The 26,392-nt window shown below is 43.4% G+C and overlaps 1 protein-coding gene across 3 annotated transcripts in view; it reads right to left on the bottom strand.

The window, feature by feature from the left end:
• Window positions 1-3,232: 3,232 nt before the first annotated feature.
• NARS2 (asparaginyl-tRNA synthetase 2, mitochondrial) overlaps window positions 3,233-26,392 on the bottom strand; it is a 52,650-nt gene continuing 29,490 nt past the window's right edge. Inside the window, exons 7-14 of one of the 3 annotated variants that reach the window (XM_055701188.1) lie at window positions 23,951-24,083; window positions 17,501-17,599; window positions 17,028-17,065; window positions 15,197-15,263; window positions 13,572-13,709; window positions 12,327-12,424; window positions 10,069-10,095; window positions 3,233-4,038 (exon numbers count right to left, since the gene is read on the bottom strand). In XM_055701188.1, coding sequence (XP_055557163.1) covers window positions 3,894-4,038; window positions 10,069-10,095; window positions 12,327-12,424; window positions 13,572-13,709; window positions 15,197-15,263; window positions 17,028-17,065; window positions 17,501-17,599; window positions 23,951-24,083 — 745 coding nt within the window. In that variant the 3' untranslated portion in view covers window positions 3,233-3,893. Of the gene's footprint in view, window positions 4,039-10,068; window positions 10,096-12,326; window positions 12,425-13,571; window positions 13,710-15,196; window positions 15,264-17,027; window positions 17,072-17,500; window positions 17,600-23,950; window positions 24,084-26,392 lie in introns of all 3 variants that reach the window. The other 2 variants (XM_055701187.1, XM_055701189.1) reach the window with 2 other exon arrangements.

Genomic DNA, 26,392 nt, shown 5'->3' on the forward strand with positions numbered 1-26,392 from the left:
GAGAGAACAGCAGTCTCTACTAATAGCTTCAGAGCATGCATTTGCTCTCCTGTGGATTTTAAAAACAAGAAGACCGAGACATGGTCTTAGTTCTGCAGGTATTATTTTTCTAATTAAAAATAAGACTACTTTGGGATACTTTGATCCTGCACATAAAAACCTTATGTGAAGGGATTACCTGGTATCCTTGAAGAGAAAACAAAGGTTTTCCTCTGCTCTTCTAAGAGGCTGGCATTTGGTTATGCAAAGTTTATGGCATTGCTCTTTTATTCCCAGCAGTGTTGCTCTCCCATCACTGTCCTCATGTTGCAAAGCCACACTGCAGTAATCAATGACACTCATTCTTTCCTCTGAAGCTTAAAGTGAGGACAAACCCGAAAAGAGGCAGTACTGGCTGCCGAGGAACTGAAACTTCAAGAAATACTTACCAAAAGGATGCTAGCAGAGACCCTGCTGGTCACCTGGGCTCGAGAGCTGAGTGCTTACCGCACTGAAAACGCCCCAGCGTCACCTACTGCGCTGCACGTTCAGGCTAAGAGATGATTCCTGTGCGCAAAGAATAACAGCTTTTTATTTGAAGAAGTGTCAAAGCTTTTATCTGGCCTCAGCCACTGTCAGTGCAGACTTGTAAGAGAAGACGTAGTAAGGAAAACTGCTTAAGCCTAGGAAATTCTCCGTGCGTTTCCCTGCCTGGATGGCCAAGAGGAACAACCTCCCCTGTTCTCCCAATTAACTTCCGTTTCGTGCTGGGAGAGGAGATTCAAAGGAAATACATGACATTCCACATGGAAATCCCAGGGAAAACATGCTGCATTCCTTGGCAATACCAGCCCATTATATATACATAGCACCGGGTGAACAATGCCAGCCTGGAGGCAAAGAGCAGCTCCCACCCTTGCTGGCACCCATAAATCACGATTCTCACAGGAACGCGTCTTGGTATTAACCCTAAGCAGTATCATCACGTACGCAGGCCTCAGCCTCTACCGCCTCCTCTCTCCCACCACTAGGAAAAAACACACGTTGAAGGCTGTTTCCAAGACGGGACAACTCTTTCTTCTCCCTTCTGAGCCAGAGTGTTCACCTGGTTAGTTCTGTTGGGCACAACCCTGCTCTCCTCCTGCTTATCCTGCCAGGTTACTGGGGGTAGCGCTTTGGATGAGCTTTTAGACCCAAGGGCAATGCTCCCTTAGATCAACCCTGCCCTTCGGATCTCCAACTCACCAAGTACCTTCAAATGAAACAGAAAAACACGTAGAAGCCTGGGGACACTGCTCCTCTTGGACACCTACTCGGAAATGCACAAAGAACCATTCATGCTGCATCCTCGCTACATCTTTCTTACCATATACCTTCATCTACCTGCCTGGCTACAAATCAAAGGTTCAACCTTTTCCTTCTGTCTTGCAACAACCCCTTAGCGAGGCAAAGAATGAAGGGTGGACCATACCAGCCCTTGGTTTTCACAAGCTGTCACCTCATGTAAGGCCCTGACAGCCACTCTGCAAGCCTCTTTGAAACACTCCTGCTACCCTTTCCTGTAACTTCTGACTCAAGCCACATCATCCTATGACTTTCTGGCACTTTCCATTGTCTTCTTCTCTCCACCTTGTTTTCCACCTGTTGCTGTTTAGCCCCACCCTGCCCATCAGACCTGGCATCTCACAGCACCATCAACAACCTCCTGCTGACAAGGGCCCGCTGATGCCAAAACCAACAGAGCCAGCCCCGAGCTGCGCAGGGGTGAGGGCAGAGTGGACAGGAGACGGCTCTGCCAGCCACCCACTCTGTTTTCAGCAGATGGGCTTTCAGTCCAGGCACTCTCATTTACAGCAACTGTGACAGAACCAGTGACTAAGGATCTCAACAAGGACACCTGCTCATCACAAGTTATTTAGGAAGATGGTATGGATAGGGCTGTTTGGCAGCTGTACTTTTTCCACATCTTTCTGCTGAGAGAAGTAATTGCATAACGTTAAGGCCAGCAATGACACAAGACAATGCAACAAAAGTAGACACTGTCCAAATGCAGGAACATACTCAGGTGTCCAATGTAGGAAGTTCTCAGTGGTTTCAAAGGGAAGGCAGGTGCTTGAACCATTTTGTGGAACCAGACTTACCAACTCAAGGCTGTACTGGGAAATGCAAACCAGCAAATGCACAGTTAACACCTGCCTGCTCAAGCAGACAAAGGAGATAAAAAAAATTAATCTTGATATGCAGGGGATGTCTCAATGCATGCAACAAACACCCCAAAGTAATGACCTCGTGGTGATGCTGATTGCGTGATCGTAAGACATAAAAGCCCTAGCCGTGGCCCAAACTGAAACAAGGCAGGTGCCACATGACATAAATATGTATTTTTAGACACTGCAGGTGCACTCTTATACAGCCCTACCAGAGAGAACTGCGACTGCAAAACTACCAGTGCAATGCTAGTCGATTACTATTTTTCAGTCTCTTTCATCTACTTGGAAAAGAAGTCTTCAGGGCTGTTCTGCAGTTACTTCACGTTGTAGGTGCCAATTTACACGGGGTTCATTAGGAATAAAGCTGTTACCTTGCTTTTTCTCTTTATATATATATGTTGTTCATACTGCTGCTGTCTTGGGCTCCACAGTAGTAAGCACTATGCAAATGACCATTTGCTGGATTGTGATAATTTGGAAGGGAGGAAAGATGCTGGAAACCCTCAGTTCAAGTCCCAAATAAACCACTGGTTTCTAATTGCCCTAGGCAAGTCACTTCATCTTCCCATAATCCTGTCTTCAAAACAGAAATGAATTATTTCTTTACCTGGCAGGGAAGCTCAGAGCATAAACCCATTAAAGACTGAGAGGAGTTCAGATCCTATAGTGATAAGCAATTGCTTAACACATAGGCAATGCTTGGGAGCTTATATTGGTTGTTTCAAAATACAGAGAAAACTGCTTGGTCTGATGAGCAAGTGAGAAATTTTCTCAATAACAACAACAACAAGGCAAAGCAAAAGCAAAAACCCACCAATAAACTGCAAACCAGCTCTGGAAAGATGAATGAACTCTCATCTAACTGAACACTTCTTTCTGCTGTGAACACGTGCTCTCCTGGAGACAGAAAACAGGTTATTTCCTGCAAAGGCAGTGCAACTAATTCGGGTACACAGAAAAAGAAACATCTACCCAAGACACTGAAGGTAACACAATGATGCTGAGTGCTACAGTTTTGTGAGAAGAAGAAACCATATACAGAGTTACAAAACAACCCAGTGTACATCTTTATTGACGATTCACAAAATCAAACATCATTCACCTAATTCACTCCAGCAGTTCCAATATGGCATTATTCCTTGCTAGGTTTGGCTGACTTTTCCAAGGTAAACAATATTTGCATTTAAGAAAAAGGGGGGGGGGGGGGGAGAACCACGCTTTACAGTAGCCATTTTGTAAGAGCAAGTGAATCACAGCCCATGACAATCTTTGCAATTTTGTAACACTCAATCTTCAAAGCACTCTTCACGCATTTAATTAAAGCCTATTGAAGCCTCACCGTCTCCCAGTCCATTTTAGGTCACACCTCCTTATTAGTATTTCACATAAAACCCCCACCGCCTTCCAACCACACTTAGACAGTACTTCCATTGCTTGGGCTAGTCTCACAAGAATCTTAACCCTTTAGTTAAGTGGGATTTATTAATGTTCCTGAAGCGCACTGAAGACAGGAACTGTTATCAAGTTAACCGCTAGCGTGCTTCCGTAGTCTCACCAGGACATATATTACTTCAATAAGCCAGTCACGAGTTTCACTGATATAAAAATTATCTTGATTTCCCACTAAAATACATAGTCATATTCTAGTATGTTATATACATATAGTCACACCAGCAGTTTTCTCCACCCAAGTCAACCGCTGCGCTACAGGAGACAGGAGTGCGGAAACCTGGGGAAAGGAATAACATCTTTGATATTGCCAACTCCCAAGATGTACTGCAGGTAGCGTTCAAACCCCATTCCGAAGCCTCCATGAGGAACTGAGCCGAATTTTCGGAGGTCTAGATACCTGTAATTTAAACAGACAGTTACATTTGCAGCATGGTTATGCTGACGTAATTCGAGAGAGTTTTTTATCTAGGGTTTTTGCTTTTCCACCTTAATTACTTCCCTTTGACCCTAACCACTGTGGATTATGCCAACACAGCCGGTGTTGGTCAGGGCTGTGAAGACGTGCAGCTCCCGGCCAGGCAGAATTGTGTTAGCAGAAACCCCAAATGCAAAGACGTTTAAACCAGTACACTTACGCCTTGCCAGTACACTAGAGCCTTTTGTTTAGGAGCAAGAACTCATCTGGGTACGAAGAGCAGCTTGAACATCATACCAATGCTCACATCGAAAACATTTTTGTAAGTTTTAGTATCTAACGTATTCCTAGCAGAGGCACAAACCCAGGTTCCTTCACAATCACAAAACATTTCCACTGTCGGAGATGGAGTTGCCTGCTTGGGTTTGTTTAGCCCTTGCCATGATGGTGCTGAAATCTGCCCCACAATATGTTATTTCATTTTCTGTATTCTTTTCAATAGTCTAAGTCATTTCATTTCCAGTACTTTCTTCAGAAGCTTAAATAGGTCTTTCTGTCTGCTGAATATTCCTTTAGACTATTTTTTTTTTCTTTTAAGGTAATTATGATGGCTTTTTGTTACTTTTTCCCCAAACGCTCTTATACACTGATTAATTTAGTTCCACAGTAAGTCAGCAAAAAATCTTGGCCATATCTTCTCGAAAAATGCATTCTGGAACACGACATCTCATTTTGGAGAAAAGCACTTGTTGTGCACAGATACCTCAGAAAACATTTGGAAGCAGACATTCCAAATATATGGGTGTCAACAAGATTATGATGGTTCTCCTTTAGAGTTCCTCATTTCTGAGCTGGACTGTAGCTGTTGTGATACACAGGAACTATATTTGCAGCTATAAATTCTCACCAACAGTTTTATTTTAATAGGAATGAAAAACATCTCAATGGTTCTATTGATTTACGGGGCCACTTCTGAGCTTGCTGAGGCCACAAAGTTATTCTTCTTTACATGAATGCACTAGTAAGGGGTTGAGTGACTCCAGATGTATTACATGATTCTAATCTTGGTGTAAGTATGAAGATTTTATCATCCCAGTCTAAAAACAAATCAAGTACACTTAAAAATAAATACATATATATGTTTTACTACTTGGGCAGTGGAGTAGAAGGGAAAAAACACCAGAAAAAAAATGAAGATTGGATTGATTGTAATAAATGGCTTCCCAAATTTTAACTACTGTTAATATTTGCATGTATATATATACATATATATAAAAATACATAAAATATACATTATATATATTTAAGTGTGCTTGCTTGGACTTCAGAATTTTTTTGGCTTGAAGACTACATTTTAACAGAATGGAGCCAAAGTAATGCCACTGACCACATCTACTTGCAAAATAAAAATACTCTCCAGCAAATTCTACAACTGCAAGAGATCACCCTGGTGGACTCAGTTTGACAGCATGCCTTTTATACCATGAAATTATTATTTTTCATTGCAGTTCATTAGCAGCAGTTATGATTTAGGAAGCCATTTATTACACTCAATCCGATCTCCAGGTTTTTTTCATCGGTGTTTTTTCCCCCTCCCCTCCACTGCCCAAGTGGAGAACCAGAAGCAGAACTTTGTAGAATCATAGAACTTCTTACCTCCTCCTCCAAGCACAGACACACAAAGTGCAGTTCTGTCTGCACTGCAAGTTGAACAGCAGGCTCAGGAGTGGGACGCATGTTTTCTGAGCCCTGGGACCCACGTGCTTGCTATCTGTGCTGCTGGGTGTTAGCTTGGCTTGCTAAAGCTCCATTGTATACACCCCACACCTCATGACGAAGATTTATGCTTAGGATACTAAGATGTAGGCTATGCAACAGCATGGTGGCCTGCATCTCTACCCACTTCATACGGACTGCATCAAGAACTTGGGTTTCTGCTCATACACTGGAAACTTCCCCCGGGGAGCTCCACTTAGCAGCTTTTCAAGGGTCTGCAAGGAAGATGATGGGCAGATCTGATGCCGAGGGTGGTGGCTTGTGAAATAGAACAGACCTCGTAAATATGAGGGATACGGGTGCTGGCTGTGGCAGATCAATCTGTACCAGCTCAGTAGTTCTGAGCAGAACTAGCTGGTGACAAGTCTAGCTGCAACTAGTAATACAAATAACAGCACAAACATTTCTGGTGATGTCTATAAGCATACCTCAGCCTATGCAAAGCCAGCTGAGACTAAGACTAGCATCTCTTGTCCCCTTTTGCTGGCAACAGAGTTTATAAAGTCATTGTGAAGAGATGAAATAACTCTGCTTCTTCCAGATGAACAATAATAATAAATTCTACCCTTGCTTATCCAGGTCTTTCATCTGTAGATCTCAAAGCACTTTGAGAAGCCATTTTGGCGAAAGGAGCGAAACAAAACTCATTAAAGTTAATGGAAAAAGTCCATTGAATTAAACGTGCTGAGGATCAAGACTGTGAATCCTTTCTGATGACTGTGCTTAGAAACAGCAAAGGAATTGAGAAATTTTCCATTCTTCCCAGATGAAAGAAAAAGTAACTGCCTGCAGACGAAGAGAAAATTCCCTTTAGGCTAGAAAATGCTCCCTGAGGTTTTCCCTCATTCAATAGTCTCCATACATTGGACGTTTCTCACCTCAAAAACAGTCATGAACTAGTCTAGCTATTTCTCCTAGTAGCTCATACTTAACAGGAGAGCTGAGCCCTCCATTGGCAACTGGGGAACTGTGCAACATTATTCCACAGGGGAAAAAAGTTTCTGCGACCCCAGCTAGCCCCAGAGTTCATGTTCTGGGCCTGGAGGACTGGTAGTTCTTCAGAGACTTGAATCTTACTAAAGTATGTGCTGCAACAATGTCCTCTGGCAACGAATTCCAGAAGCTCATTACGTGCCAAGTTAGAAGAGCATTTCCTTTCATCCTTTTAAAAATCTCTATCCTTTTATCACCATCACGAGCTCCTGTGTTGCACGGCAAGGCACTATGAAGATCAGTGCTCTCTTAGTAACCATTCATAAGCAGAATGTATTCTTTTCAGTCTCCTTTCAAAACAAACATAACCTTGATCTTTTATGTAACCCCTTGTTATACTGAAGCCTCCGCAGCCAGTTTGAAAACTGAAAGAACAAAGATATTGCAGTCCATGAAATTTAATATTCTACTGGAAAAAAAAATGAGGGTAATGAAAAACTACTAGTGAAATGATATTTGAAAGACCATTTTGTTGAGTGCTTCAGGAAATATGCAAAGCATCACCCAGGTTCTGATGCTGGGCAAAACCCTGTCTTTGGTTTCAGGCAGCTTCTGCTCTGCTACTATTTTTTGGGAATCCACAAAAAAAGAATTCAAGAGGTCAATCTAAAATACTCCCACTGACACAACTGGGCATGTTTTGGCTGGCTTCAGCACTTTCTGCCTGCCTCCACGTGGCCCAGCACAGTGCTCCGGTTTCTCCCCAAAAGAAGAAGTGATAGGACCAGGAGACTGCCAAGGACAGCAATGGGCTACCACTGGGCTCTTCAGGAGGTGAAACGATGATGTCAGCGCTGTCACCAGTCCTGCTGTTCCTTAAGTTCAACTCCTCTTTTCTACCTTGTCGCACAAGGACCCAGCAGAACACTCCGGCATTCAAGCTTCAAAGAAAACTAGAAATCAAAGAACCCAACACAGCTCAAGCTTCTCCATTTAGAGCAGGAGCAAGGCCAAGACGGCACAGTAATACCCATTCCAAGAGAGCAGATAACACCTGCTCTGCCACCATATACTTTCACCAGCGTTACACCAGAAGACCAGAAAGGTACCTAGACTGTGAGGGGTTCGGTATGAGGCCACCTTCCCCACTGATGCGCACGATGATAATCAGAGTGAGGAAGCGGGTGCCTTACATGCAGAAAGACTGAAATGCTGCTCCAGCTGCTCCAGCTGATGGTAGTGGGGACACTGCTGTTCACGACAAAGTACCTGCTTTGTTATTGCTTGTGCTAAGCTGGCACATGGAGGCTGCAAACAGGATCAGGTCCCCTGTTTACAAGGCAATATACTTAATACTCCCCCGTCAGAGAGAAAGCAAGTGACTTCCCAGAGTAAACGCTGATCACCCGACTTTCCTACCTCACTTCCATGGAACTCTCTCAGTCTAGCCAAGATCATCATCTACAGCACTGAGCTCTTTTCTATCCACAGTTCAAAGGAAGAAGTGTGAAAATAAGATAAAATAACTGCAAAACCAAGCCAAATACTTCTCCAGCTCGTATTTTCTATGGAAAGCAAGCCGCACAACAGGAAAGATGTAGTTAATTAAAGAAGATTCAGAGGAGTTTGACCATGTCCCTTTCTCTCCTTTTTTTGAAAAGCCTTCTGAAAGGTAGGAATGGGCAGAAGCATAGCAGTATTTCCGATCATCAGACCTCTCTTTGCCCAATGATTCTCCCACAAACAAGGGACTCCTGAACCTGCCCTAGGAGGAGTCAGCCCCCACAATATCCTCATGCTTAGTGGGAGAAGAAAGCGGGTAGAAACAGATACAGCAATATCTAAGGGATTTCAAAAGGGAACACATATCATATAGCTGGCCATTCTAAAGTCAGCAAATATTATACTTAAAAAGGAAGGAATGACTCAACTATTCTTCAAGGAGTTTGTGAGCCAGCTTTGGAGACTAAATTCAATCACTAAATTGGAGGAGATTAATATCAGCCTCTCCTGCTACCTCCACTGAAAAGATGGATGCTGGCAAACCACCTCCCTGTTTTCTGACAGATTGCAGACTGCAGTCCAGAAGCATCTGAAATTGCTCCTATCCTGCACCTTCCTAGGACACCAGACCTTGGTATGGCAGGAGGTAACAACAGTTGTAATCTTCTCTGGGAAATTACATCATCTGTGATGGAGTGTAGGGAACAGAGGAGGAGAGAGTCTCCAAAACATGATCACAGGAAGAAAGTTTCCAGAATGTGATTGCTACATATTGCATGAAGGTGGAAAAGGCTGCTGGGCAATGTCCTCATCTTCTCTCTTGAGGGAAGAACGAGGCAGGGCTGCACTATCTTAGCGTTGCTGGAAGGCTCTGCCACTGAACACCAGACTTCCTCAGGCTGTACCTCAGCCTCTAACCACACAACTGACCATCTTTGTTCAGGACAATCCTTCCCTCAGATGAAGTGATATGGTGTATTCTGGCCCATAAATGCAAACAATAAAGGAAGCCATCTAATTCAGCATGTTTGCAAATGGATGATGTAAAGGTCGGCATGCACTGGGCTGTTCCTAAGCGATGTCCTATTGTGGGAAGAGGAGAGTGAAGATTCCTACATTTACTCTGCTTTTTTTTCAAGGCAGCCTCCCTAACGATCAATCCAAATGCTGCAAAATATTTGAGTATACTCTTCTATATTTAAAATTCTCTGCACTATCACCCTCTCAGTACCTATGACAACGTACATACCAATAACCACTTGTCAAGAGGAACACGAAGATCCTTCTGTCGTTTTAATAGTCTTAACCGTTAATTCAAAGGTTGATCTGTCTCCTTAGCAGGACAGTTTTAATTGGTTCAACCGCTTTGTTAAGGAAGATTTTTCGACCTAATTGCCCTGTCAATTGCAAAGGGAGTTATTCATAGAGTTGTTAAAGGTCACAAATTGCTTGTGGTTCTGTAACCTGTTTATCTCGTGCAATGGTGGTCAGAATCTGTTCAATTTCAAAGACAGCCTAATGATTTAGTATCAAAAATCATTATAGGTTGTAAATTAATCCACTTCATGCAATCTCAAAAGGAATGACCTGTGCTGTGAGTGGACAAATTGGGAAGACAAACTAAGTAGCATTAGATTAAATTTTCTTTAAATGAACTGCCTGTTCCATTTAGACTGGCAGTTATGGCAGGGCAACTGGGCCAAGAAATGTCCCCTCAAGAACAGCATCAAAAAAATGAAAGAGTTGTTTAAAAAGTCTCAAAAGAAGAAATTGAGCTTGCAGACCAAGATAATGTCTTACCACTGGTAGGCATCTGTGAGTCCTAATCTGTGGAACAAAAAGAAAACCCCTTGTGAGTAAAGGAACAGGGGAAATCCACACAAGCAGCATTTTCCTGGAAGAGGATGCTACAAGAAAAGGGAAGGTCCGATGACCAAACTCAGTCCAAAAATGAAATGCAGGAAATAAAGGGAAGGCATGATCAGTGGCTGTCAGTTCTGGTAAATGGTAGACGATCTTGAACAGATTCCCTACATGCTGCTTAGAATGCAAAGTTTGTTTTGCCAGCATACAGGGTTGATCCCAGCTTCATATGAAGACTTGTGTATATTCTTAACTTTAAGCACATCAGTAAACTCTGCTTGTGAACGCCTGGAGAGTACAAGCCTGAATATTAAATTTACAGTGACATGCAGCCAACCTCATTATGAGCCTCACATATGTGACTACGTGGCACCCCTTCCATAGTGTGAAAACCCACCGAACTCCTGTAGCTTTGTTAATGTGTGTCAACTTCTGTAAAACTACTAAATAAAATATGTCTTTTTCTAATTGCCACCAGTGCATCCTCTCTCCTTTTCCTGCCCTGGTAGAACCAGAGCAAAGTTGTTGGGTTTTTTTTTTTCCATTTCTCTGAACACAAACAGAAAACTCTGTACGCAAAGAGAGACCACTTCTCTCTTCTTCAGTGCACTGCATCTGTCTCTGCCTGGGACTTTTTTTAAAAGAGAGCTATTGTATCAAGTATGTATAAGGAGACAAGAATCCCATTCTTTATCTCTCAGTTACACTGTGTCTGCAGGAAGCAGAATTTAAAAACCTTAGGAAAGTATTTGGGCTCAGCAGAGCAGAAAATGAGTACTCAAAATTGAGAAAAACATGTGAAAAGAGGTGTTATTTTTCCAGGTCATCTCCAATGCACAGCTGTATTTTAAGGTCACTGAAGACACACCCCATTTTTAGCTTGAAATACTTCTATGACTTTCCTGACAAACAAGAAAGTCTGGCTTCAACCTCCACACAGACCCCTCCTCCAGCCCCACACCTTGAAGGCTGTGGACTCTAGATCTATTTCAAGTGAAAAAGTGCAGCAGGCAACATCGTACTTAGCTTCAGCTGAAGCACGGCTGCTTCGGGGGAGTTTGCAGGAAGAGCAGCAGGAAGCACAGGGAATAATATCATCCTACACCACAAACTGAGAACCAATGTTCTGATGATTTGAATTGCCCTGTGCCTTTTGGATTCATTACGCTGAAATGGATTTTGCTTTTCTCCACTGACGAGATGTATCTCTGTGAGCATGTGATGATTTAAGCAACACATTTATTCCCAATGTGCAAATGGTGTTACTCCAGGACTAATCCTCCTCCAAAACTGCTTTGCACAAGAGTACTACTGGCCCAAATGGCAGTGTTCAAGGCCAGGCTGGATGGGGATATGAACAACCTGGTCTAGTGGAAAGTGTCCCTGCCCACGGCAGGGGGGTTGGAATTAGATGATCTTTAAGGTCCCTTCCAACCCAAACCATTCTGTGATTCTACAATTCCATGAAAGGTTCCTTTAAACAGACAGGATCCAGGGAGTAATTGTCTATGGAAAATTACCCCATCTATAATGTCAATTATTGTTAACTAAACAGCAGCTTTGGTATTTTGACACTGAATTTAGCCTAAAATTAGGCAAAGTCCCATGATCCAGAATAAAGCAGCAGGGAAAGAGTCCGCATGATACAGTACAGGTCCTGGGTGCTTCCAGTGAAGCTTCCCACTGAACTGGTAGCTAAGAACCATATTCTCTGAAACTATGCCATGGAGGCCAGCTGTATCACAGCTAGCAAAGCTTTTGACCAAAACTGCAGTTCCTCAGTTACACAATGTGATGACAAATATATCTATGCTCTGTCTACGAGACAACTTTCACCTTTGCAATTCACTCTCAGCCCCAAAAGCTGTGAAGAAAAGGCTCAAGGATGAAGTGTCTCACATCAGGCCCTGTTCCAGACAGTGCCAACAGAGTTGAGGCATTCTGCTGCCCTGGCCTCCCAGCATAAAATAAACTCTCCTTTCCTTCTCTGATGAACTAAAACAGAGAGGCAGTTTGCATACCCTACAACAAAAGCACAAGAACTTCTTCGCCAGTTCGCAATCTCAAAGACAAAAATAGGATGATTTTAAATACCATTAGCTGCCCTTCCATTCCTCTGTTTTGCCAACCACTGAGGGCTGCTCAAACACTCTCTTGGTCAGGCCAGTCTCCTGGCACACGTGGGCCTTCCATACCTCTGTAAGCGTGATTCGAGGAAGGGCAGTCGCTCCTCTCTCAAGCTGCCTCCACACAGCTCCCCTATTCCTGGTACGAGGAGATCAACAGCTGCAACCTTAAAAGAAAGAAAAGACTCTAATTCAAGTCATGCCATATAGCTACGCAGCGTATGGCAGAAGTACAGCTGACAATGATGTCTGTTTGTAAAAAGCTACTGTAATTCTTCCACAGTCCAGGACACTTAGGTAAGTATTTGCACATGCTTGCAAAGTCTCTTGTTGACACGAAGAGGCTTTAAAGGGAACTTTACAATGGTAACCACCAGAACATCTACAGAAAACCTGAACTCATGCAGTGATGTTCCAAGACTGAGGACATCTACAGCAGGTGGTGTGAACTGAATCCCACCAGGTTACTCTGGTGACAACCTGTGCATGTAGGCAAGCCTGTACAGGGTACAAAGAATCCAAGAGCAGCTCACAAGGAAGCAAAGACACATGGGTGAGTTTCCTGAAGCCCTGATTCCCTTTGAGTTTAAGCTGCTCTGATGCTGTTGTTTGCCCCCTTCCTGCTCCCATTCCTTGAGCCCGCTTTAGTGGTAATATCAAAGGATCAATGGCACTCGTGCTGGACTCAAGTGTTAGAATCCCAGCGTTACTATTTATGCTGTTAGGTTTGGGCTGGCTGTCTTCTCTGTTTTGTTTTCTAGGGTTACTTTCCTTATCCCACAGCCAAACTGCTGCTAGAATTAAAGCCAATGAAGTGACAGTGGTACACAGTAGGGCACTGGCTCTTTTTAGTAGAAGCAGGTTGTCTCAGTTCAATTGGGATATCACACCTACAAATCATGAGATTTACGGAAAAAGAGCTTACTACTTGTGCCCATCTGCTATTTGAGGATTACATGGATGCTACGTTTGGATGATGAGAGAATCATGGAGTGCTTGGAGCCATGCAATTTGGGGCATTTCACCTAGTAGTACAGAAGTTTACCAGGAAAATAAAAAAAAACTATGACAAACTTGTCTTAAAAGACTTAAGCAAAGACTTAAAAACTATCAACTCCTGCATTTTTCTCCTCCTGTTGTTCCTGCTTTGGGGATTCCTTCTGCAACAGCAGAAAGACTGGACAGGATCACCTGATGGTCACATCTTATCTTGGACTACATGAGTGGAGGCCCAGCAGAAGATTATCCTCATCTATCAGTACACTAAGAGACGTCTAGCCAAAAAAGCAATGGAAATGTGACCCATAGACTCACTGTGTGTTGAGGTCCATCTTCATTGTCCCGCATATAGAAAGGTTTGAGGTCATATGGGTAGTTAATCACAAACACGGGAACCTCACCACAGTGCTTCACCAGGTACTTTTCATGTTCCATTTGGAGGTTACAGCCCCACTGCAAAGACAGCAAAAGGGAATCCTGGGATCCTGCTTTGGTACATCTTGCCTGTGGCAAGAGACCTAGCAAAATCCCTGTGCAGGAGAGATGTGCAGCTTCAAGTAACACGAAACTGAGCACAGCAATGTCTCACACAGGGCACTGGGAAAATCTGCTAAGCAGGCTTTCAAGAGTTTTAAGGCAGAGCAAAGCAATGAAAATAATAGGGTTTAACTTTCACAGAACAGGGCCAGATTGTGCCTGCACCAAGCCCAAGCATCTGGTATCAGTTCAGAAATAAAGCCAAATAAACAAACAAAAAAACCCCCAAACTCACACTCCTCGTAGCTTAAGGGAAACAGGCACCTACCCAAAGTCCGCTCACTCGACCCAGCAAACCAGCCTTATTTCAGTATTACCTTTGCTATACAGAAAACAGCTTTGCTAGGCTGACCGCGCTCTTCCCTGCTGTGTCCTGTTACACGCTACATTAATTCTCACTTAAGAAACCCTAGCATCCTATTAACCAATTCTTTGTTATCAGAAACCCTGGACATTTGCAATGCCCTTCACTCTTTTCTTCCAGTGGTATAAATTCTGTGGCTTTTGGCTAGAGACCTCCAGTCCATTCCAGAATGTGCAAAGACAACTGGGGAAGGGGAAAGGGAAGAGGGAAACAGATACTCTGCAGAATCTCCTCATCTGAAAATATCCCGAGTTTGCTGTCTGAGACCAAGGTAGTACAGATACAGGACTTCAGGCTTTACACCCACTTGTACACAGAGACAAGACAGTTACCCAACAAGCTACAAAGGTGGCTTTGGCCAGAGGGTTATTTTCCTCAAAGCATCAGAACAAGATACAGATTAATCAGTATACATGAGAAGAGCACCATCACAAATGCTCTTCCTACTAGTGTGTGTAGGGACATTCAAATTGGGCAAAACATGATTTTTAGAAAACCATAATCTAAAAGATTTAGAAAGACAAGCATATTATTCTTTTTCCCCGTCAACATCTATGCTATGGAAAGATAAGGGATTCCTTTCACCTACCTCTAGATTACATGGTATTTTGACACAGTTTTGGCTTATTAGTCCTCATCAAACTTCTGGTGCTATCCTAATATTATTCCTTAATTTGAGGACTACTGCAGCAACTCTCCTTAGATGACTGCTACTGAATCCACAACGCATTCGGTGCTGCTCCCATACAGGAAAGAGAAGCATCTTTGCTAAAGCCGTGGTCCCTCAACGGCGAACTCATCACTTCATCCCTGTAAATGTTACATGTTTTTCTGCTACAGATCTCATTCCTGATATTGCTCCCATTTCAACGCCAGTAGTTATACTTGGGTAACAACTCAGCAAATGCCCCAGCAGGCAGAAAATTTGTGTGAAGTAACAACTCTCGTGGTATCAGAAAGAGAGAAAGGAGATCTACAAAGTTCACGCTGGCTGTGCACATGAACAGGCACAGGAACTAGCCACCATGCAACTACCTACCTCTGGCTTGAAAGTGAAAGTTTGAGAAGTTTGCTTCAAAATTTCCACTGCTTCACTGTAGGAAATTCTGCAAGAGGGAGAAAAAAAAAAAGTCTTTAAGATAACTATGAAAGGAATAACAATAAAGTTTTCTGGCTAAGTGCTGCACTGGAAAATTAAGGAGGCATTTCCCCACCACTGTGCCAACTTGTGCTGTGATGTCAGACTTCCCAGCAATGTTTCTTTGGACAGAAACCAAAAGCCATTTTATATGGCAACAACCCTATGTTTTCCTGCATTTTGGCTACATGCAGGGCAGCAAGTGCTAAGCTCTCAAGACACTTTTGCATTATTGCAGCGTTGCATTTCAGTCCAAAGTGAGCTTTGCAGATAATTGCTTCATGGAAATTTGTGGATTTTTTTAAAGAAAACAATGTGCCTTCATTGGCAAAACTCTACTGTTCAGGATGGTGTTAGGCAAAAAAACCAACACAGAATTCCAAGGGCTTGTAGCTCAAATATTTTCATTTTACTTTGCAAAAATCATGAGATTTATTTGCAGCAATGTTTCTCTACTACTATGACAGATATGAGAGCAGATTCTCCACTGACTTCCACTAGTACAAAAGAACAGCATCATGGCAGAGCGAACAGAAGTAGTGCAGTGAAAGATGCTGCAGGTTTGGTAACTGGAAATCAAGGCTCAATGAAAGATGTGTTTGCTGACAAGCAAATGTTGAGGACAGAGAGAAGAATAACCTGATCACAATAATTTCGTCTCCCTGTATCACTGGCTAAAACCAAGTATAAAGCAAATTCCCTAAAGACAACAAACATTTTATACCCAGCTACCAGGTTTCACTAATACAGGGAAAGCTTCTGGAGGAAATACCTCAAGAAGGAACATATTGATCCATGTGTTTGGGTTATGCAAGGCCACGGTCCAAATGAAGTATATGGCTGGCACAGGTCCAATGCATGTAACTGATGTGTGTAAGCCAGGAATGCCCCAGATCTGTCAGCTGCTGATGAAGAGAGAGATGGAGGGACAAAGAGATGTGCTGACTCGTACTCTTTTTCCTCAGACCATGGCAGAAGCTGAGTGCAACTCTGTCCTCTCAGGAATATCAGTTAGGTCCAAAGAGAGGAGGACTGAAATGGGGGACACAGTGGCTTCACGGAGGTCTCCCTTAGTGCTCATGCAGGCACGAGGCACAGGGAGGATCTATCGTGATCCTGTTGTCCAAGTGTGGCTGTAGCTGCTTAACATGAAAACCAGTGCTGGGCTAAGCAGCCCTGCAATGTTCTGTGGAATGAATGGAGAGCACCACTATTTGAGGAGATGGGCAAGAGTAGGGAAGAGGAGGTATTCCTGAGGGCCAAGGAGGGAAACCAAAACCCTTCAGTTCTTTAATACACAGAGAACTGGGAAAAGGAGTTGTGCAAGCAATCAGGAATAGAAAACCAATTGGGATTTTCAAATATCAAAACATAGCTTCATAAAAAGGGAGCCATCAGAGTGAAAGTGTGAAGGCAGAGCACCAAAGTCAAATCCAAGCAAGACAGTGAGCAAACCACTGTGCAGGCACATGCTGGAAGGAGGATACCCTTATAGAACGAGGATCTTGTCCAGGGAAGCAAAAGGCAAAGGGCAGCAGATTCAGGTGCCAGTCTCATGCAGCGGAGAAAAGGCAACTGGCAAACAGTACAAAGGGAACGACAATTCATGCTCTTCTGGAGACATTATGCTAACCCAGAAAAAACTGAGCTGGGGAAGAAAAAGAACATACGCAAAATAGGAGCTCTTACCCCAAAAGCCCTTTCCAGATCATTTTGAAATATAAGTACTTACGTCACAAATTTGTTCTTCAGCATTTGTTCCAACCTGTCCTTGGTCAAAATAAGAAAAAATAAAAATGTAAAGCTACTCTTAAGGGTTCAGGGGCCCAGAGGAAACTCAGAAAAGCTACCCCCCTCACAGTTTTGATTTGTAGGTCTGCACTGTGATCTAGATACAGGTCAAAATCCACCCCCAGCCATTTAGTGCTAAAAGGGTACCCGATTATCAGAGCCAACGATTCAGAGGCTGCCAGATGATATGACAACTACATTTCTACCACCCTTGCTACCAGCTACTGAAAGTTATGCGTCCTCTCTCTGTTGGCCTGAACAGTCACTTAAGCTCAGGCCAACTTTTAGCTCTTCACAGTTTAACATGGGACAACAAAGACAAAAAAAACCCCACCAAAACCTTACGTCTCCCTATAGCCAAGAGCCCCCAAAATGCATAACAGGATTGCAGCTCTTTCTTGTCACATTTATTACCTTCTGGCCAGGAGCTATGTATTTATGAAAAAGCTCAACATCACGAGGACATTTGGAGAGCACAGTGGTTGTCACTGTCTTGAAAAGATCTTCCATAACCTAATAGAGAAAACAGGAGTGCATGAGAAATTAACACTGCTTAGATGTCCCAGTCTATAAATAAAACAGGTACACATCAGCCAAACGGTACAGAAGGAGCTTCTGTCCTTCTGCACGGTCAGACTGCGTAAGAGGGTACCAGCTTGCTCATGCTCCTAATTAACAGGCTTGCTCAGTGGCTGAAGAGGACTGGAACCTGCTATGTGTGTAGGGCTTCAGTGTCTGCTGACAGCCTTAGTATCTTCAGTCAGGTATCTCCAGTGAAAAAAGCACAGTGAAAATAATCAACCAGCAGCCCTGCTCAGCCACAAACATACACATTACAACCATTTGTGGTGACTGGTCTCAGATTAATTATTAGCGAGGTGTCTGTCTTGTAACGAGCGATTCTGGTTTTCTGCTTTGTTTTAAGGAGAGGCAGAAGTAAAGAGGAGAATAAATGTGTACTGTGTAGAGCAAGCCCATCAAACAGAGCCCAGCTAGAAAGACTCTGGGCAGTAAAAGCAAAGCAAAGAGAACACGTACAGAGATGAGCAGAGACCTAAAGCGGAGGACACATCAATGCAGGGATGTTTGAGAAACTAAAAAAAGATGTGGTTTCATTTCCCTAAACTAGTGTGGATTAACTAAATGACATTATCATCCGATTTGGATATGCTTATCCAGTAAAATGGGCTTCACCCATGAAGAAATTAAAATGCCATTTGGGTTCCAAACAAAAAAACCCAACCACCCACGTGGGATGCCACTGCATTGTGAACCTTTTAAGAGTAGTTTTCTCTTTAGGTTAAGCAAAGCAGACCATTGAGACGCTTGCTGTTGTGCAGATTAAGAGTTCCCATAACTCCTCATAGTCTTATGCCTGCAGAAAGCAGGTAGTTGATACCTGTGCAGTACTGATGATCCCAACTCTTCTTCGAAATCACACTCCTTATTCTCATTGCCTTTGTAAGGAAAAGAGCAATGCAGCTGGACTGCACGTCACCTCAACCCGGGATGGGACCAGGTTTTTCCCAACAAAAAGCACCTCAAAGTCCTGGCACACTCCTGGTTTGGTTTTTTTTTTTCTTTTCTTTTCTTTTTTCTGTGAGTATAACAACTGCTTCATTAATTGCAGAGTTGAGAGAAGCAAAGTATCCACCAATGGTATCTAGGCTGGTAGCAGCCCCTAGACACCACAAAGCCCAGGGGTCACTAACTGTAAAAAGATGAACCTGACGTTCAGTCAGCAGATCTGAGGAAGAAGCAGGTGTCTGCCTGCCAAGGAACCAGATCTCACAGTGTTAAACGGAACAAAAGGCACAGAAAAGAAGAAGCTGGGCTACTGACATAACCAAGATTGCAGGCACACTGTTCAAACTCTCATGTTTAGAAGAACATACTTCATCACCTGTCGCAAAGTGCTGATGAACCATCTCTGCATCCCAACAGCCTAGAGAAGCTGGTATATCAGTCCCGTTTCATTCCTCTGGAGCCAAACTCAGCCTCCAGACTCCTGGATCAATCTGGGTCCTCTTTTTAAAAAGGGAAGATCCAAATAAAGGAACAGCATTATCATATGCAGATGAACCGTTTTACCCTTACTGGTACTCAAACACAGAGGAAATGAAAAGCTGGCATTCCTGCTGCTGAGCGGCAAATAACCATTCAGCTTTGAACTTTCTTCAAAGTAGCTAGAAAAGGCCTTATGCAAATGAAATTAGAAAACTTCTTGGCAATTCATCTGGTTTCACCAGCCAGAGACGAAGGGATTTTACATTAAGCTTCCTCTTTCTAGAAAATGAAAGTATCATCTGGTTTCAGAAAAGCATGTTGTTTAATTAGCACTTTTTTTCCTCACTGTGCGATAAAGTAACAATTAGGTTCCCACAGCATTCAACATAAGCAGCTTCCTCTTGTGGAAAAAAAGATGTGGGTGGTATGGGAAAAACAATCTGAGAAATATTTCCAGGTTTGAGACTGAGGTTTTATCCTGGCAAAAAAGACAGACACGTGGGTCATGCATTGGCCTCCTCACTGCTTTTATTCTTATTTATGCCAAATGTGTACTAGGCACGAACAGCGAAGAGAAAAAAAGAAGGCGGGCGGAGAAAAAAGCTCTCAAACTGAGAAGTTACAGCTTTAAGCAGATAATATAATGAAGGACTGGAAAGTAGGCTATATGAAAAATGAGTGGAGAAGCATAACCACTGGCTTGCTGGTTTAAGGGAACATGCGAGCTGGAGATACAGGCAAAGCGATTGGTTTGAACATATCCTGAAAGAAACATGTTTGATAGGAGACCTACACAAGGAAAAAGCCACTGGAATCACAGCAAGTAGGTCATCTCAGAGGTAGGACTCCTGATGACCAAAAACCCCTTTGGCTGCTTCATAATGGAAATGTAGAAATTTTGCTGGCAGGAGGGCAGAGGTAAAAGTTTTCCCTTCTCGCTCATCCCTCCCAGCGTTACCCTCTTGATTTTCACCTTACAGAGAAGTTTAGCAGTATCAGTCTTGGCCTTCCCTGATGTTGTGTGGAACTTAGTAGTTAGCTGTCCAATTTTGATTAGGAGCAGCCCCCATCTGTATTGTTTAATTTTAACTTGGATCTTTTGATACTACAACTTATCCTCTTCCAAAATAAAAGTACGACCAGAGCTAAACAGAGGAAACCATCAACAAAATAGCAGTAAATGTCAGCAGCAGCCGTTGAAGGTGCTATGCACTACAAGAACGGTTCAAATCATCATCTTTATTACATAAGACACTTCCAGGAAAAAATCAGTATTTACCTGGGGCATGCACATGGATGCAGCATAGACCACAGGGTATTTACATAGGAAACATTCACCAAGTGGACCACTATTTCTTGCCTTCATGCTTGCTCACACACACCGTATGTGTGTATGATGAGAGATTTGCATCTGATCTTGGCCATAATGTCTCCTCACTCTATATAACCAACAGCTCAGGACCCGCTCTGGAGAGATGCTGTTGTTATGAAAGGAAGGAGACTCTTCTTTGTCAGACCGCTGCTTCACTGGCCATCGAATAAATGCTGATGGAAGTTAGGAAACAAAGAGCACCAGCTATAGCAGCTGGATGTCACTGCAAAGAAGGAGCCCTGCAGATGACCTAATGACCCTGAAGAGCCCTGCACAAGGCACTTGGAACAAACCTTTCCCATGTGATTATTAGTGTTTCTTCCCTTGAGATCGCAGTCAGTTTTACCCAACTATTTTAGCCTCGGCACTGAAGACAAAAAGTACTCTGACTGCAAACTATTCTGGAGATCAAACCACACCCATGTCTCAGATCTAAGGTCCCTGAAACCGACACCTAAAATCAGTGCTACCGTACATTTCATTTCATGCCCGAATTCCCTTCTGTCAAATGGAGGTAATAATGCTCCCTGTCACTGGGCTGTAATGACAGCAAATTAATTTTGATGAAGTACATAACCAGTGGAAGGCAATACTTCTGCCCTCAGGACAGAGCTCAAATACTGCGTTTTAAATCGTATTCTCCATCTTAAAGAGATTTATTCCCCATCTCTTAAAGGGACAATGGTGCTAGGAAGTGATCTTGTTAAGGAAGACTAACACTATGCATAAACTCCCAAAAATGTCCTCAGGAAAACTTCCTGCTGGCACTTCTTAACTTTACAGCCTAAATAATATGTTTTTTTAGCATGGTTTTGTATGTGCATTTGATGAAATTCAGTAATGACTGCATCATATGGCCTCTTTGAGACTCTGTTAGTATCATGAGTGAAGTGCGATCCTTTAAATCCACGGCACCACCAAGACAGTGGAATGAGAAATAGAAGATAATGACCTACAAACATGGCTACATGACACAGCATTGCAGAAGGAGGGAGAGGGCGGCAGAGCAGGCACCTCAGAGGACAGATGAGACTGGAGAGGCAATGGCTCCAGTGAGTCCAGATACTTCCACATGAATTAGACCCCTTCCACTGTCTTACTCCCTTTCTTTCTCATCCATTTTGGAGGAAGTGTGTCTTGGGGCAACTTGACTGAACTCCCTGACTAGACTCTTAGGGAAAGACGCCACAGAAGCGTCTCCTCGGATACACTTACACACGCTGAACACTGAAGTAGTAATATTATCACCCAGCCACAGAGCGTACAGTACTGCACTGAGCACGTGGGCCTTTCCACAGAAAGTATTGTGAAACCAATACTGTGAGAGTTTAGGCTTCTTTGTAGCTCTAAAACATGTTTTGGCACAGAACAGAAATTTAGATGGCATGATCAAGATGCATGAGACTTCACAGGAACTGTGCTACTAATTTAGGAATAACTGGGCACTACTCTGCAATTAGAGGGGAAAAAAGGCCATTGCTTAAGATTTCAGACCCTTTGCTCCCAAATACACCTAACTTTGCTATTAAATCTTTTAAATTTTATTTTGTAAGGAAAGTTATGTTTCTTTTGGAGCTTTGGCTGAGAGAAAAACCTCAAGCCTCATCAGTAAATGGTAAACACATACATCTTTGTAGCAAGGCTCTTCTTTAATGGCATATAACCAAATACTTCAAGATGTCCCTGAAGAAGCTGAGCATTCCCAGCACACTAACTCGCTCAAGTTAGAGGTATTCAGTCCAAATGTTGAATACCAATTTTAAAAATAAATTTTAAACAATCCAGCTCTTTATGTGAGGACAAAGTTCAGATGCTAACTCTGGCCAAGAGCCCCCAAGGCTTTCAACTGCGTGTTTTGCACCAAACAAAGAACTTGCAGATGACAACAAACAGACAAACTGCCCAACGGGCAGATACATGAGAGAACACTGAATTTAGGTCAGTTATGCAGGGGAAAAGGAACTTAACTTAGGCTTTAGTGCAGCTGTCAGTTTTTGGTTTGTGGTTTTGTTTGTGTTTTTTTTTCTTTTGGGGGGGGGGGGAGATGTTTTTAAAAGAGAGATTGCCCAATGATTTAAAAATAAACAAAATGGGAACTCCACTTCTGCAACACTAAGAACATCACAAAAGTAAGCATGTTGCAATGTAGACTTGCTATGAGGAATGCACAATGATAGCTGCTAGGAGACTTTCTGTTACAGGGAAAGAAGTGAAAGACAAGAGCACAAGCTGAGACTTCACAAGATGTTTAGCAACAGCAAAAGCCAAGCCAAGGGGAGAAGTTCCTCTTTTCCCTACAAATTAAAGCCCTACACATTCCCAAACAGTTCTCAAATCTAATTCTCTGAATTGTCTGATCTGGCTGTCTATACTTCAACAGCCAAGAAATTAGGGTTCTCAGCACAAGAGTACACATATGTTCACGCTGTGTTCAAGGGCTCAGTCAGCACTTATCTAGTACAATAAGCAAGGTCTTCCAATAGAAGCAGTGAAGAAGCCCCCCAGAGAAACAGGGGGCTCAGGAAGTAAGGCGTAAACATATACATATGCTATGCTCTAACAATACACGATGTTCTGAAGAAAAGGAGAGAGAAAAGAAAGAATGGGATGCTAATAATGATGGAGCAAAGAGATGCAGTGTACATGTCAGTCCACACAGCCCGGTTCCACCCAGACATCCAAAATGCAGAAAGCAGCACACACAAGAGAGGGACTATGTTAGCTCTGCTGTCAAGCCATACTGACTCAGCAGGCTGTATATGACTCAGGCTGAAGAAACCACCACCTGGATGTTATTTTATAAATCTGTAGCCAGCGCCTCAGGTCTTTTTCTTTTTAAGACTCTTTCTCCAATAGCTTTCCAAGGAGCTTATCCGATGTATGACAGCACGTGTGGATGTTTACTCACAAGTCCAACTGGGCATAAGTTGGCTTATGCTGTTACTAGTAAAATGGATTAACATCCCTCATGTGGTTAAACTGTAACTGGGAGGTAAATCCCGAAAACCCAAAAGTTAGCTAAGGACTTCTTTCAGTCTTCTGCTAAAGCCACAGTGAATAGCATATACCAGGGACTGTTTCTACTTCAGATTTCAATGCAGGTTTCAAGGAGCTCTTTACAGAGCACATCAAGGGACACACTGTATAAATACTGCTCGTTCACTGGAGAGATGCTGAAGGTTTTGAAGGGGAGAGTGCTGCTTTCATTAGCACCAGTCAAGCACATTTACATTTTTCCTGACAATACAGCAACTGTGCAGCCTCCCCTTGAGATGAGGGCTCTGTTTGCACTTATATCTTCTCTTCCAAATCCTCTCTGTGGCCTCGCCTCTGTTGAGCAAACTCATTCTCGGGAAGTCCCTGTGCAACCTCTACGTGGCTCACAAAGGGTGAGAGGAGCTGTGACCTCAGTTGAGGGCAAGGAGCACAGCTCTGGGAAGAGGAAGTTCTGACACCAGTCCTTCATAGACATTTAGAGTGCCCACCTGCATGATGTCTTGGAGGCTTTCAGTGAAGGACAGCTCAGCCTCTACCATATAGAACTCCGCCAGGTGCCGGCGACTCTGTGAGTTTTCCGCTCGGAACGTTGGGCCAAAGGTGAACACACGAGTAAAAGCCCTGCGAGGTGACAAGAAACAGGTTAGGTCAGGCCCAGCACACAAGACAGTCTGTTAGACTTAAACTCCTTATTTTTCTCCCAGGATCTGGAAGCACTCATGTCACCATTCCATCTTTTTCCAGTGCAATGGCACTGCTAGGTATGCTGCTGTTACGCTCCTTCTTCCAGGCATGGAGAGAGATTATTCACATCCCTCCATGACTCTGGGAGGTTAAACCCTGTTCAGCTTTCACTGAACGCCACTTGTGCTCAAGACACTTTTTGTAGCTGTGTGGAACTAAACCCCCAATATTCTGCAGAGCCAGATCCCTGGAGAAGCACCAGACATGGTACCAAGCAGGGTCCCCTCATCCACTTCCCTTCACGTTTCTTTGGCTGCACGGTCCGATGTTTATGGGTGCTGTGACACCCCAGAGCTCAACAGAGCAGAGAGGGTCCTGCTGCTGGAGTTGCTGGCCGGTGTTGGCAGCCAGGTGGCTAGTGAAGCCCAGCAGGACGGATGGATGCTTCACGGCTTCCAGTCCCCCTCTAGTGGCAAGACCAAGGCGTACTGCCGAAAGAGCCTTCGAGATCAAGAAGTAGGCTCCTTCCACACAGCTAAAACCGGTTCAGCTAAAAGGGGTCCCTACTGCAAAGAAGACATATGGGATATCATTTTATGCCAAAGCAACCAATGCGTTTCCTATTACGAAGCTATTTCTCCATCAGCCTTCTGGGAAGTCTATTTAAATACATCCTCTCCTGTTCTCCAGTCACATCACGCTGCATTACACAGGATACAAAAGCCGCCTTGAACCTCCACTTCCTTTGTAAGAAACTTTCCTATCAAACAGCAACACACCTTTAAAAGTTTTATTTTTACCGTTGGGAAGCTGCTCTCCAAGCAACACCTTTTACACTGTGGGCTATGAGCACTTGGGCTCCTGGACATTCTCAAGCCAGTGAGACCTCCCCAAACAGATGCTGTGCCAGCTGTGTTTCCTCTCATGCTGCATGGGAAGCAAAAACACGATTGGGGAGAGAGAGAACTGCTTCAGAAAAACCACAGACTGGGCCGCTACTATCTTCAGCACATCTTTAACTTGACATTATTTTTAGCTGTAGACAGTGTGTAGGAGAAAAAGAACCTGATCAGTAGAGATTAAGCACAGTTTAACGCTCATGAAAGGGTGCATGCTAATTGCTGGGCTTGGCATTTGACTTGCATCTTGCTCTGCAAGCTTTGAACTTAAAAGAGGATGTTCGCTCTGGTTTCTGCACAGGCTAATTTTGTCAAACTGAAGTTTAAATAAACAATGCTACAACAAGCGGCGGTTATCCTTTAGCCCTTATGGAGGCATCTGCACTACAAATAAAGGAACACACACATTCAGCTTCACTCATCTGTTCCCTCGTGTCACATGATGGTTAAAGGTTACAATCCAAAGAAACAGCACTTTCTTTTTCCCTTTTCCCCCCCGAGTGGCTAGTAGTAAGCACACCAGAAGAAAGTTCCAGGTCAAGGCTATGAATATGTACCCTGCCTGTATGCTTTATTACCCCACCGGCTCCGCTTTCCCTGCTCCAAGACACTTTGTGTCTCTACTTTGCTTCTGTACCTGCACTCTCTTGTGCATGACCACAGCATCTACAACACTAACTAGATTTTGCAGCAAACATCTTTCCTCAAGCATCATTTTCAGCAAGCCTCTTTTCCCTCTCCTGCTTTCCTCACTTGCTGCGATGTTACTATAAACTTCTGCCATCACTTGATCACCCTCCTTCAAACTGCCCTTTGCTATAGCGTCTGTAAAACCTCAGCAATGTTTAGATAAGTGATGCACCAAGACTATTACTCATGGCACAGGTCAGTATTATCTCATCAGTTCCTTGTGCTTCCCCATCTGTAGCCGTCTGTTGGCTTAGGTTATACAGAAATGCATGTATTCCTCAGAAGGCCTTTTTGTTGGTGTTGGGCTTTTTTTTTTTTTTTTTTTTTTTCCCTCCCATGTTCCTACAGCACCTGGCACAACAAGGTCTTGGATCCAAAGCTTAAGAACTTCAACTGCTATAGCAATACAAACAACAAATATGAAACAATGAGTCACTTGACCAAAATTGTTCAATGTTTAAGGTAGAACTGGTCAAAAAATTTTGCTTGCCAGGCCACGGAGGTTAGTCTGCAGTGGGAAAAAGGAGACGCAGGTTCTTGTGCTAGCCGTGCTCACGTTTCAGGCTTTTACTAAAACAATTCAGTTTGGGGCTCTTCAGTTAAAGAAGGAATCTATCCTAAGTAAATGAGTTCAGTCACAAGTTCAACTGGGCCACA

This window comes from Falco cherrug, chromosome 2, assembly GCF_023634085.1.
Source record: "Falco cherrug isolate bFalChe1 chromosome 2, bFalChe1.pri, whole genome shotgun sequence".
NCBI lineage: Eukaryota > Metazoa > Chordata > Aves > Falconiformes > Falconidae > Falco > Falco cherrug.